The sequence below is a fragment of the Oculina patagonica genome, chromosome 2, assembly GCF_052425735.1.
Source record: "Oculina patagonica isolate OP01 chromosome 2, crgOcupat, whole genome shotgun sequence".
NCBI classification, from domain to species: domain Eukaryota; kingdom Metazoa; phylum Cnidaria; class Anthozoa; order Scleractinia; family Oculinidae; genus Oculina; species Oculina patagonica.
Window position 1 is genome coordinate 19249716 of NC_135759.1, and position 13976 is coordinate 19263691.

General features: G+C 36.7%; 1 protein-coding gene across 1 annotated transcript; it reads right to left on the bottom strand.

Annotated features, from left to right (window-relative positions):
• Positions 1-3237: 3237 nt before the first annotated feature.
• Positions 3238-13943, bottom strand: LOC144643396 (alpha-1,6-mannosyl-glycoprotein 2-beta-N-acetylglucosaminyltransferase-like). Its single transcript, XM_078502621.1, has 8 exons — positions 13024-13943; positions 11078-11175; positions 10306-10405; positions 8770-8900; positions 7970-8054; positions 6815-6904; positions 5434-5561; positions 3238-4834 (listed from the first exon to the last, which is right to left on the bottom strand). The coding sequence occupies exons 1-8, from the start codon at positions 13624-13626 to the stop codon at positions 4624-4626; spliced, it is 1446 nt and encodes a 481-aa protein (XP_078358747.1). The 5' UTR covers positions 13627-13943; the 3' UTR covers positions 3238-4623.
• Positions 13944-13976: the final 33 nt, after the last annotated feature.

Sequence of the window (13976 nt, forward strand, 5' to 3'; positions counted from 1 at the left end):
TCAATCAGTGTCAAATATTAAATGAAATCTTCGTTTTTGCCGGCTATCCATCATCAAAACTGAAAGATTTTCATTAGTCGGTTTGATTCTATACCTCCATTATTAATTGAAAACAAAAAATTATTTCCCCCCTGGACACGGAAAGTGTCATATGAAAAAATAGCATTTGTATCGTGATCAAATGAAATGTTAAGGTTCTTTGTCTGTTTTTTGTTTTGGATTTTTTTCCAGTTCAATTGTCAAGTTATATTTAGATACTCATTTATATTAGTGATATATTTGATATATAGTTTAACTTGTACAGAGAAGAAGTCTTTTGATAGTTCCGGGGTGGGATTAACTTGAAAAAAAGTAAAAAATAAAAATAAAATAATAATAAAAACATATAATCTAATTCAAATACAAGGCAATACAGTACAGTAGAATTAAAAGAATATTTCATTTCAGCATCGATACAAATTAGTGAAAAACTGGAACTACAAGATAATTGCATAAGTTTATCTTGGTAATTGATTTTTCATCTTTTTACCGGAAAACTGTATATTCTACTTTCTTTTTTGTTTTGGTAAACACATGCAGAAATGACCCCTATATTTTCTTGATTTGAGCTAAAAAAGCATTTTTTACTACCAGTGACTATTTTGTGTTACATTTATGGTCGAAATCTCCTCAAATACAGCCAGACATTATTTTATTTCAGTATTTTCTTGATGATAGAACATTAATATTTTGTAGGGTCAAGAAAATATTTATTTCCTGTTGGAAAGGTCCTATACGGCCTGTTTACCGTCTAATTGCAAAAACACTTTCTGGAAATGAAACTTCCGTTAATGGAATATCTTTTAGCAAATAGGGAAATACCGGGAACAAATATTGCTTTTGGAAAATCATTGCTGAAGCACTCGTAAAGTTTCCGTTTCTATTATCCAGTCAATTAACAATCAATTATTATATTGCGAGTTCAGCCGCCATTTTGATTTTCAAGCTCCCGCGCGCCCTTCATATCCAGCGGTCTTCTGCGAATCAATCGAGGGACTTGGAGCAAGTCAAAAGTGCGCAACTTGAGGGTTAATTGGAGGCTATTGAACTTTGTTAGAAATTTGCTTTAAATTTCCGACTCAACGCCTCTTCCTAAATTCATAACATGCATTTTATTACATGTAAAAGCCTGTTTATTCGCTTTTCTTGAACGATCTTTCGTGAAATCTTGAGGAAAACAACTTAAATTTTCTTATATAATAACCACCTCTTAGTAATTTTTTTTTCGAGGTTTCCCTCGATTTGGAGCTAACTTTGTACATGTTAAGAGTCACCCAATAGGCCGTAACAAAACCCTTTAAGACAGTTCCTGCCTTGCAGTGAAACACTTAAAACTCAGCATGAGCTTATAGTCCTATTTTTCTCTTATCCATTAAAAAAATGTTACCAAATAAACTGTGGCAAACTTCTTGATATGAAAGGTCACTGCTATTTTATAGCCATAACATCTTAGTTTTGAGAAGAAAATGGCTTGCTAGACTTGCTATTGCAGCTATGAATTTAGCGTTGCTAACTCAAAAATCCCAAATCTAAATCTTATAAAAGAATTTTAGTGGGAACCTGGGACGTGTCAGATACTCCACGTTTCCAGTCAGCAAAGTGTCTGTTTCACAGTGAGTTACACTAAGCATCAAAAGGAGCCAATCTTCAATCAACTTTTCATATGCTGAGATTAGACCCTTTTCAATCCTAAAGAAAATATCAGTTTTCACCCAGTACCATACATTTCTCGTGGAGGATTCTTGCACGAGCTCCAACCAAGGGGATTATGGTTTAGATTGTCACAATCCATATAAAAATTAAGATCTCTATAGAAAAAAAAGTTGCTGCATGACAAGCTTTGCCCTGCAGCATACAATTGCTTTCTCCCTTTTCAAATCATCATAAAATCTCATCAATCTTAAATTCGGAAATTGTGAGCAACTGCTAATTTCATCTATTTTCTACGTTTGTCATACCGTTTGCGTATTGCAGTCATGTAGAACTCGATAAACCTGCCCTTGAACAATGATTAGCTCAATAAAGTTCAACACATACAAACTGTTGTTCAAAAAGAATTTATTAACTTCAAACCACAACTGTGCTTGCTTGTCTATCTAAATGTGAGAATTGTTTCAATTGCATTACAAAATTCCTACTTGTTTTCTTTGTTACAAATACCAACAATAAATAGCTCAACAACAAAATATTCTACATATTAAATTACGAAATCCCCTTATTTCCTTACATATTGAAACTACAGTGCCCAATTCTATGTCCCGCCCCTCCCCTCCCATAGACTTTCCAGAAGTCCTGTCTTTATTCATCTTGGAGGAATAAGTACCAGTTGACAGCAAATTCTGGTTTGTGAGACCAGACTGAGCCTGCAGTATTCGTCTCGCAGTTGCTAAGCAACCGATCAAACCAAGATGGCGTGACCACTTTCTGAGTACAGTCAACTCTCTCTAAAACGGACACCTTCAGAACCGCCTCCAGCTGTCCGTCTTAGAGAGGTGTCTGTCTTATAGGGAGTTTAGTTACAGTAAAATGACTGAAAAACGGCAAGGACGGGACCAACACCGGGTGTCCGTCTTATAGAGGCGTCCGTCTTATGGAGGTGTCCGTTAAGAGAGAGTTGACTGTACATGTACTTTTAAGGTTTCAAAAGCCAGTTTTTAAAGGACATACCACAATACTTTAAAAAATCGATATCCTTTCCATGAGAGTGGTACTGGAATTTTCTGGAACAACACATTCACTGTAAGCAGTCACAATTACAAGTCTGTTCATTCATTAACTACACATCCAATTGATCAGTACAGCTGTCAGTCTATAAAGTAGTACCTATAAATTAGACATATTTTCGTTCTGCAAAAACAATTTGTGGAGAATATAGCCTGATCTTAAGTCAATGGAGCCACAGGCCGAGTGGGCTAAAATCAGATGATATTCTACAAAGTTGAGCAGGATGATTGTTCTATCATTCAACAAGTTGAGCAGGATGATTGTTCTATCATTCAACAAATTGTCAACTGCTTGCATTTTGAGATGAATATTATTATAAGATAAATCATAAATAGTCTATATGAAAGAAACATATCATGTTGAAACACAGGAACAAAGCGAGGAGAGAGGAGAAAGAATTCGAATGCACCCGTGGTGAGCGACCGGGCGGGGGCGCGAGGGGCGCTCTCCCGCCCCCAAGTCGCGGCCGTGGTTGAAAGCTCAATAAACTAATCTTAAAATGACTAAGATGTTGGACAAGTCGTTTTGAATGCACTTCCAAAATTTTCATGAAAATTACAAACTTCATACATCCAGGATATCTGTTTCAATGTATGTGTGGATGACAGATAACAGGACATCCCAGTGGTATAGAGGCATCATGACGATTTGTTGAATAATTGAGGCAATGACAATATTATATATTATCATTTTGTGTTAAGGCCTCAATAGAATTGAGATTAATATTAATGTTAAGTTATGCCAATAAGAAAACTTCAGCTAAAAAAGATACACAAAAAATAAGGTAACACACCTTATTGATCACACTTCTCCACACTTGTTATTTTTTACATTTGAGGACAAAACATAACTGGCAGTACATGAACTTATAAAGTAAAAAGTAAAATGTAACTAAGAAAAATTTTGTTAACAAAGATCTGCGAAAATTAAGGGAACATTACTGCCCCAGGCCACTTGTTATTTCTTTACATTTGAGGACAGAATATAGCCAGTTAAAAACGCAGTACTTTAAAAGTATTAGTAAAACATAAAAATTATGTACTTCAATAGTAAAGTAAAATAACCAGTTTACAATCAATAATCTCTGTACCAATTTTCATGTTGATACAGTGCTTTGTTTTAATGAAAGAATGCTTTGAAACTTGTGAGAGCCTTTGTTATTGGCATAAGAAGCAAGAATTTTATACAAGTTTTAAAGAAACATTTAGAGACTTCGACAGCGACAGCTAATAATACTGATGACAAAATCTGCTTGATTTTGTGATGTGTACTTTAATAGCTGCCAAATTTGTACACCAACACAGCAGATGCTGGGATTTTTATTCTTAAAAAATAGTTTTCTTAAAAAATGAGGCGACTGATAGAACAGACAAGAGCAGCAAATTACCTCTAGATACAGTACAACTACATCATAAAACTTCAGTATTTACAGCAAAAGTGCAGTCCAAAAAACAACAAACTACCTTTGGCTTCTGCGTCTTCTTAGTTTAGATGTCTAAGATCCTGTTCAGGGACAGTTATCAAGTACATGTACTAAGGTAGAAGGAGATTGTACATTGTACAATAAAATTTATGCTGATTTTCATTTTAGGGCGAGTCACATTCAGATTCTAAGGGGCTTTTGGGCCCCTTTCACACCCTCCTGTCTCTCTTTTCCTGGAGTTAACCCACCATACCCCCATGGTTTGGGATACACTGTACCATGCATGATACCTGTTACACCATAACTAGTACATTCAAAGCAACTTTCACCTTGATATTTTTAACCTAAGTGGCTAAGTCCATGCAAAATTATTAATTCTAACTTGCCATCATTCTCTCATTAGACACATGCACACCCATTTTTTGCTTCCCCATGGGTCACCTCTTTTGCATCAACTGAAAACAAAGGGCATGATCTCTAGTATCACCCCATCCCCCATTTGGACCAAACTTTGTAATCACAGTACTCTCTCCAGGTTGGATGTTCACGGAAGGGGGAAAGAAGCTGTTCACATTCTTGTCAATGACTGTTTGGAATTTTTGCACAGTAGCTTCAATGTTGCAATCTTTCTTTTTGTGATGAAGACCACTGCAAAAGCAAATTCAAAAGAGAATAATTTATTACTAGTGTACGTTGACAACTAAAATCAATGACCCACTCCCATGAAAAATAATAAAATTAATTGAATTTTTATTAAAAATAATTGCTTAAGAGGGACTGCATATGTTCTCTTGAAAACCCATCAAGCTGAAGACTCCAATTGCACACTAAAATTTTTAGAGTGTACTTTTCTAGTGTTATTGTTTTCAAGAATGAATTATCCACCTTTGCAGCCACATGGATGGTTGTTTTATTAATTTTCATTATTATGACATACCTTATTGTTAATTATTTTTCGCAGGAACTTAATTTTGCGAAAATTAAACGGGCATATTTGGCGGGACTTAATTTTCGCAATTTGGCCAAAAAATACGTTTAAAACTAAAAAAAATAAAATAGAAAGCGTTAAAAACAAATTTTCGCGGGTCTTTAATTTCGCGATTTTTTTGAAAATCGCAAAAAAATCGCGAAAATTATTTCCCCGGAAAATAAGTAACAATAAGGTAGTATGGATCTGTTATGTACATGTTTGGTGCAATAGCCATACATGACTTGTACAATAGATCTTATTTTTTTCATCAACTCACCATTCTCCAAGATGATACACCCTGGAACCCTTGAGAACAAGTGACTTAAATGGGTGCGACAAACAGGATGCACTTATTTTCATCAGTGACCAATCCCAGTTGTATTCATCATAACTCTTGCAGAAAACCTGTCAAGGTGAAAGAATTTCATAGATGTGACACACTATGGGAATTTAACATGGCAGAAATTCAACAAGATTGCCCTTAACTTGTTTTGCATTTTTATCTTTCTTACCTGTTTCTTTACTGTCTGACCTCTATTAAACGGCCACCCTCGGGACTTTGAAAAGTGGCCGCTTAATAGAGGTACAATATAAATTGTAATGGAATGGCAGTAAACATGGTTGTATTGATTCTATATAGCAAAACGTTTTTAAAAAGTGAACATATATTAAGATAAATCCAAAATTCATTGTTTCCAAAAATCAAGTGCATTTCCAGCCCATAGCTCTGAGACAGAGGGCACATAGTTGAAATGTACAGTATTTCTTCGGGTTGATAATGTACAGAAAAATATGCAAAACATCTTTGACAAGTTTCTTAAGCCTTTTTGCATTAACAGTTGTATGTGAAAAAAATTAGCTCTAGATATTTCACGGATGATATATATCTGTCAGCATTTCGCTTGGAAAGATAATTTGCTGGCCGCTTGATGGAGGTAAAAACCGTATAAATAGTACCGTGGCGACAACAAAAAGGTGGCTGCGGCCACTAAATAGAAGTGGCCGTTGAATAGAGGTACTGTATCAAATACAGCAGTTTAGTGACAAATAAATCGGAACTTTGGAAAGGGCCGCTAACGAGAGGGTGGCCGCTTAATAGGTGGCCGCTTAATAGAGGTTGCACTGTATTTTATTTTTCTGCACAATATTTACTGTAGAACAGTTCAACAAAAAACTCTTAGATGAAAATGAAAACTACGTCAGAGCCTACATGTACATCTGAACATTCATCAAATTTCAATTGGGCTTTAATTTTCTTTATGTAAACTCAGGCGACATGAAAACCATCCAAGTTACGACCATTTAAGTTGCCATGATGGCAACTAAAATTTTGGACCTGGTGACTAAATTGGAACCGAAGTTAACGTTGCCAGCCAAAATTGAGAAGAAGGAATGAAAGCCTGAGCTTAATTTAGTGACTAAATTTTGACTGGCGACCAAACTTGAGCAGTCGGTGGCCAAATGGCCACTAACGAAAAAAATAAAATTGGAGGGTTGCATGAGGTGTCCTTCTTTAAAAATGCTTTGCAATTTGGCAACCTCAACTTTTCTTGACTAGTGGCAACCAAAAGGCAGTTGCCAAAAGGTGACTTCTGTAAAACTTCAGCTTGGAGCACTGAAAGTTGTATTTAGTACATCATGAATCCTTATCCACATACCTCACTACACTCCTTTATTTTGTTCCAAGTAGTTCTGTCAAACGCCATTCCCATGTTGTGCTCATGTGATCTCCAAACTGATAGACCAGCCTGTAACAATAAAGATGACTACCGTAAAACCGGAGATAAGCCGCACCTTTTGCCTTTCGCTCGAAAGGGGGATGCGGCTTATTTATCTGCGGGAACATTCGGAAAGAAAAGGTGCCGTATTTTAGTGAACTGATGCTAGTTTATGGAAAATTATTAAATTAATATAACATAAAACTAAAGAGTACCGCATTGCTTTTGCAAGTTTGACAGCTCCTATACTGTTTGCAGTCGACAATGCCTACATTTTATACTTAACATATTGATACTTTACAGCAGTACCACACATTGCTTAATTCTCATTTTGCACTTGATGGAAAATTTCGATACCCCCAGCCGTTTATCTCCAATAGATGGCTCCCAATCTTTGCCTGTACTGTGACGTCGCGCAGTTTGACAAAAAAAACGATGGAAATTTAAACCTAAAAAGCAGAACTTAAGTTGGAGGGATAGCGCCCCTCACTTTCCACTTAGTTTTAAACTCAGGGTGCGGCTATCTGCGGGCGCCCGCGGGTTTTACGGTATTAAATTATCTTACCTAGTGGAACTGTGCTATAGCCCAATTTGACACATTCATAAATTTATCTCAAATGGTGTTGATGTTGTACACTGTTCAGTAATACTGTTCAGTTGTATCGTCATTATATCGTAGGGTTGTACAGTGTAGGGCGCAATAAAACAAAAATGTCATTTAATACGGCAGTATTTTTTGGTATTTTCAATACGGTAAGTAGTGTATTTATTGTAAGCTGGGCAAACTCCCGTAAGCGGCCATCTAAACCAAACACCTCTCCTGGCCACTTACGAGAACCATTCTCGTAAGCCGCCAGCTCCAGTTACAGACACCTTTTTTGCGTCCCAAGGGTAAGTGTCTGCTTACGAGAGATTCGACTGTAGTTAACTTACATTACATGTAGTACATAAAAATATTACTAACAATGTTACTAAACATTGTTCCTGACACTGTTACTGAACTGCTTGTAGATAATGAACCTGAAATGAGTCAACTGAGAATCTACTGAAAAGCCCAAAATAATCAAGGGCTCCCAAATTGTCTTAAAAACTTACAGTATCTTTAGCACCATTCAACTCATAGTTATCCAATGTTTTGTAAGTACCAAGGGTGATCAGATCACAGTCATCCTTACAGCCTCTGTCAATAAACACAGAAACAGGAAACAAGACTACATCAAACCACGAAAATCTTGAATTAGGTACTGTAAATACAGATTGATCAGTCAATATATGAAAGTAATTGCAAAGAACAGCTCCCGTAACCGACTGTGGGTCGTCTGTCAGCAGTTTGTTAGTCGACTCTCAGTTGTCTGTTGGCCTACAAACGACCCAAAATCAACCAACAGGTTTTGGCTGAAGCACTGGTCAACTGTTGACCAACAGTCGGCCGACAGATGGCTGACAGTCGGTGATGTGTTGGTAAGATGTTGGTAAGCTGTCAGTAAGATTTTGGCCGACAGTTGACTGACAGTCAGTTACAGGGAGTAGTTCTTTACAATAACCTAGTACATGTATAATGACAAAGTACATGTTCATGTACAGTATAATTTCTATTGAAAGGTTTTTATACTGTCAAACAAAGGGTTTCTATGAGTGAACAGTCAGCAAAGAAACAATCAGATTTCGTGCTTTGTACATGTAATAAGACATTATGACATGGGAAAAATTAAGCATGACAAGTTTTTACTGACAGGCAGTTTGAAATTCTTATGATTGCATAAGAATGTACCACCTAGAACATGTAATAAAAGATTTTATTAGTCCTCAAATGGTTCACTACATTATTGTAGCAACTGCACAAATAATAATGACCAGTATATGAAAAATCACACATAAAAAGGTGTATCACTAACCTCTTTTTGCCTTCATACAACAAGCTCAACATATGGTAGAAGTCTGGGCTAACATAGTAATCTTCTTCAAGGAACAATACTGGTCCCATGTATGATTTTGTGGCATTCAACATGTCAAATACCTTGTTTGCCTAAGGAGGTAATTATTGCAAAATTAATGTGCAAGTTTGTACAGAGGCACGGTGGCCTAATGGTTAGTGCGCTACTCTCCGGATCGAGCAGTCTGGGTTCAAGTCCTAGCCAGGCCACTGCATTGAGTTTTTGGGCAAGACATCTAACCATCTAGTGTTAGGACCTCTATGTAAACCACTTGTAGTGATGGAGCTTCCTAATAAAAGATTGTTATTATTATTAAACCTTGTAGCCCATGGTGTATAAATGGGTGCACCGGCAAATTTAATGCTGGGGGTAACCCTGCAGTGGACTAGCATCACATCCAGGAGAGAGTAGAAATATTCCTAAAAAATCTATTCTCTTCAATTCATGCTACGGAAACCGAGATAAGCTCCAGCCTGATGGGCCACTAATTAAGCTCATTATGCAGACTTAAATATAACCTTTTAAAAGAGCATATTTTAAAAATAGTTTATTACTAGGTACTAAATAAAAAAAAAATGCTTTTCTGTCTTTATTAATTATAGTAGTTTTAAATTGAGTGTCATTAAACCAAAAGAAAAGCAAACATTCAGGCCAATCACAAAGTACGCAAACAATCCAGAGATCCAATCAAAATTTGAAGCAAATATATTCACGAAGCCGGCAGAAGTGCAGCAAAAATGTGCACAGGCAAGTCATGATTGATTTTGGTTTTTCTTCTGATTGGTTGAGAAAGTGGCATGAGTTTTCTGAACAAATCACTAAGCACAGACTGTATTGAAAAACCAAAGGAAAATATGCAATTTACTTCTGACATTCAAGTGAAAGCTGCCCTACACATACTGTGGAAAGGGTCAATATTGCAAACTACCTACAGGTAGAAAACACTTCTTAAGAATCCCATATGTGGGATTGGAGGCTGACCAGTTTGTACTAAGGGATTTTAAATCCAGGTAATAAAAGTGGTCAGAATGGAGTACAAGTCATGTATTCTAATTGAATTTGTCCCATCATTGCCCTGACAACACATCTTACAGTAATAGTAATATGGTTAATGAATAGTCTTAATTTGTACTCCAATAACTCCAGATCAAATGGTTTGGGTTTGAGCCCTGGCCGGGGTCACTTTTGTGTTCTTGTGCAAGTCACTTTACTCTAATAGTGCCTTTCTACACAAAGGTGTATTTAAGTGGGTACTGGCAAAATAATGCTGGAGGGGGGGGGGGGTACCCATCCCATCTAGGGGGGAGTAGAAATATTTCTAGCCGCTTAATGCTATCGAAACCAGGATAAGCTCTGGCAGTATGGGCCACTTGGCTGGATGCTTTTTTTGTTTTTAATTGTAGGAAACCTTCTGCATATTAGGGTCACCACAGTGACTACTAAACTGTGATTGAAGATTATTAATTGAGAGCAGCCTTAGTAGTGCATCATGCTCACCTTCCACCACCAGTGATGTTTAATCATGGTAAATTTTGCTTGTCTGTAGTGACCAAACATGTCGGGTGTCTCTACATTGTTACAACCAATTTCCTTTGCTCTAAACAAAATTGACGTTTTGAAAGAAGACAACAGAAGATGTTATGGGTTCTCAAGGTGTCAATTAGGAAACATTAATTTTGGTTGACATGGCAGGTAACCCCTCACAGCCATTTTAACATAGCCATGTTAAAACCCCTTGGACGTTGGTAATAAAATTTAATTATAATAATTATAATAAGTAGTTGTTTTCATGTTCATACAGCCTAAAAAGCCATAGATATATTAGATGGAGAAATAACATGTACAATGTAGATTTTTTAACTAGCAAAATTCAAGTAAAGAGCTTAACTATCAACCAGAGCTTTCCATAAAATCCAGCACCAGCCAGAGCTTGGTGGCTATTCTGTCACGAATCACTGACTAAAATTCAGTCAGCTCCCTAAGTAATTAATATAAAGGACGGATGTTCTCAGCTATTCAAATTGCTGAAGGGTGAGCACTAGACAAGGGCATTGATCCACCAATTTTAAATCTTATTGAAAGTCCTTTAGACCTATACATGGAATATATTACACAAGAAATGGTCTAATTCAACCAAATTTTGCTCTTACAGTGTACTATTAGCAGGTACTGGTAAAAAAAAAAAAACCAGTTTATTAAACATAGTTTTGTGAGGAGATCCTTTGTTTCAAACCAATAGATTACAAAATAAATATATGACCATACTTACTTTTCTCGGCCAATATCTCTTGGACAGTCATTAGGATCTGTTCCAGGAAACTGATTTGGGTAGAGCTGATCAGAAAATGGGAAGAAGATCTGAATCACCTGTGAAGTAAATGAATACAGTTTAGCAGTCATTCCAGGAAAGTACCGGTCATGGCAGTCATACATTAATTCTTTTTACATTCTGAGAGTAAAGTGCCTTGTCCAAGAACACAACACAAGGCTCAAACCCATCTTCTAATCCAAAATTTAACACACTTTAGTAGACACTCAGCATGTTCTATTGGAAATCGGTGAATCTGATGGGTTTTTTCATTGTTTTCTATTTAAAGCAAAAATTTGGGCTCAAAGAAAATTAGGGCTCACAGTTTAATTGTTAAATAAACCAAAAGGCATAACTGTGCACCTCTCATAACCTCAGTGCTCTGGTGTTCTTGTTCTTTGCAACAGCGAGAATAAAACAATTACTGAGTTAGGCTCTTGTAGCCTGCATCCCAGCCAGATGTGTCACAAAACCTTGGTATATATAGTCTGTCTGCATAAAATTGGAGCTGAAAAGCTTGTTCCGATATCCCAAAGGCTAGCAAGGATCTGCAAGTATTCACTTCTGATTGGCTAGTTTCACATTACTGCCATTACTCTCTAATGCACTCTAACTCTCTAACACGCTTTCTTTTGCAGTCTTTCTATGTTTTTCCCCTGCAAATTGAATGTCAGATACAATGTATTTCTGAAGAAAATTTGCAAAGAATGTTCAGCGTAACAGACAATTTCTCTCCAAGTGCACAAAGCAAGCGAAGGAAACTGCTAGCAAACGAGCTAGATCGAGTGCACCTTGATTGTTAGGCAGACTTTGGTCAAAGCTGTAAAAAAAAAGGGGTTTAAAATTGATCATCTTTGAAATAAACAGGAAGTTCGCTTCAGGAATTTTTTTGGAGGTCACAATGCATTCTTGAATTGCCAACAGGCTACGGCAAATCTTTGATTTTCCTGTACCCCCGATTAATAATTACAATAATGTCTTTTAATACTTACAGTATTGGAAAATAAAACCTGTCTGCATTATAAAAAAGCTGTCCATCTCAGACTCTCGATTTAGGCAAGTACGTTGAACTGTTTTCATCCCCTCTTTGAAATAAATTTATTTTTAGCTTAGTACAAAGTAAGTCTTGTGTGACCAGTTTTGATTTTGATTTTGTCCAATGACAAAGCGCCTTTGAAAGTAATATAAACACGCCAATCAGAAGTGAATACACAGATCCTTGCAAACCTGCGGGATATCGGAACAAGCTTCTCAGCTCTGTTGTGCAGACGGACTATACCAGGGTTTAGTTCGCCTCTTGTGATTTCCAGAAAAATATGGAAAATGCATAAATTATATGTTCCTCTCATTTGAAGGTTTCCAGCTGAGTTTGTTTTTAATAACAACGATTAACAAATTACCAAACCATAAATATTAATTGGAAGACTTTACAACACGTTTCGCTAAGAAGAAGGTAAATAAATTAAATCTGTAGGGAAGTGTACAAAGCCAAGATCGCATCCCATTTTATATTTCACTTCCAATTACTGCTTTAAAATGTCTAAACAAACTTTTAAAATAAGCTTAACTCAGCGCTAAGGTTTATATTCAATTTCGGAAACAAAGCATCTTGATTCTTGAATAGAACACCTAATTTTCAATTCAATATCCAAGTTTAACAAATAGAATTATTCAACAACTGTACTCCAAGACTGCCAAGTTTCAGACCAGTGTTATTGGACAAAACAAATTAGGAAATTTTAGGAAGTATTAAGAGTTACAGTAATAGCGAAATAGGAAATGGATTATTTGAAATTCACACGTAGCAAGTGTTTGCTCAACAAATACATTTAAAAATTCCCAGCTGTTTGGATCCGAAATTAATGTTTAAGTTTACTGAGGAGGCACAAATTAAAATGCCACTTTACCTTACAAAAGTCGATGGCTTCCACGCGTCGGTTAATTTCCTCTGAATAATAGTCGTGACTTATAACGAGCAAGGCCTTCTCTATTCCTTTAGCACGACTCAACGACTTCAATAAATACGAGAAGTAATCTGCTCTATCGTGTACTTGCACAATAATAACAATTGACCCTTCTGACAAAGTCGTGCCGAATTTGTCGCCATTTCTGATGAACTCTGCTTCGTTTACCTTTCTCACGATATCTCTTAGCTTCTGTATTTCTGGCGAGACGGTTGTGTTTTTAGAAATCTTTACCGTTGGACGCCGTATTGTATGTGAACTCTCTTGCGGAATATTGTTGTTTATAATTTCCTTAATATTCGCCACAGTTTTTGTATCACCTTCCTTGGAAGTTGCCACGGCCTCTTGAGGATGAGGAGTTTGTTGTGGTTGATTTGAATAAAAACCATTATTATTAGGCGTAGAGTCAGGATGGTTGGAAGCGTCGAATGTAATCATTTCATGTAGCGTCAACACCGCAAAAATTGCACCAATTCCCAAAGTACCCAAAATAAATAGTTTTCTACTGAACAAACGTATCGTCGTCCCTCGATATTTGAAAATCATGGCTTGTATCTTTAAATGAGTAAATAGGAAATTAGGAATACTCCCCTACAACCAGGAAGAATCGTGTAACGAAGTTCTTGTTGAACCTGTCATGGCGGACTCAAAGCCGGCGAGCCAAATAATGAGAGCTAAATTTTCCTTGAAGACACGCATGACGGTCGGTTAGTCCTTTGTCTTGCTATCAAGCAAAGTCGAGTACATTTTATGCGTCCCTTATCGGCAGGTTTTTCATTACTGAAGGCTCTGCAAGCTCATTTAGGCCTTTTCCTCAGCGGGCGTGATTTTAGTACGTGTAAACTCTTCCGTGAACGGCTTCCGTTTCCCTTTCGCGCGTGTAATTTTCTTGAAAC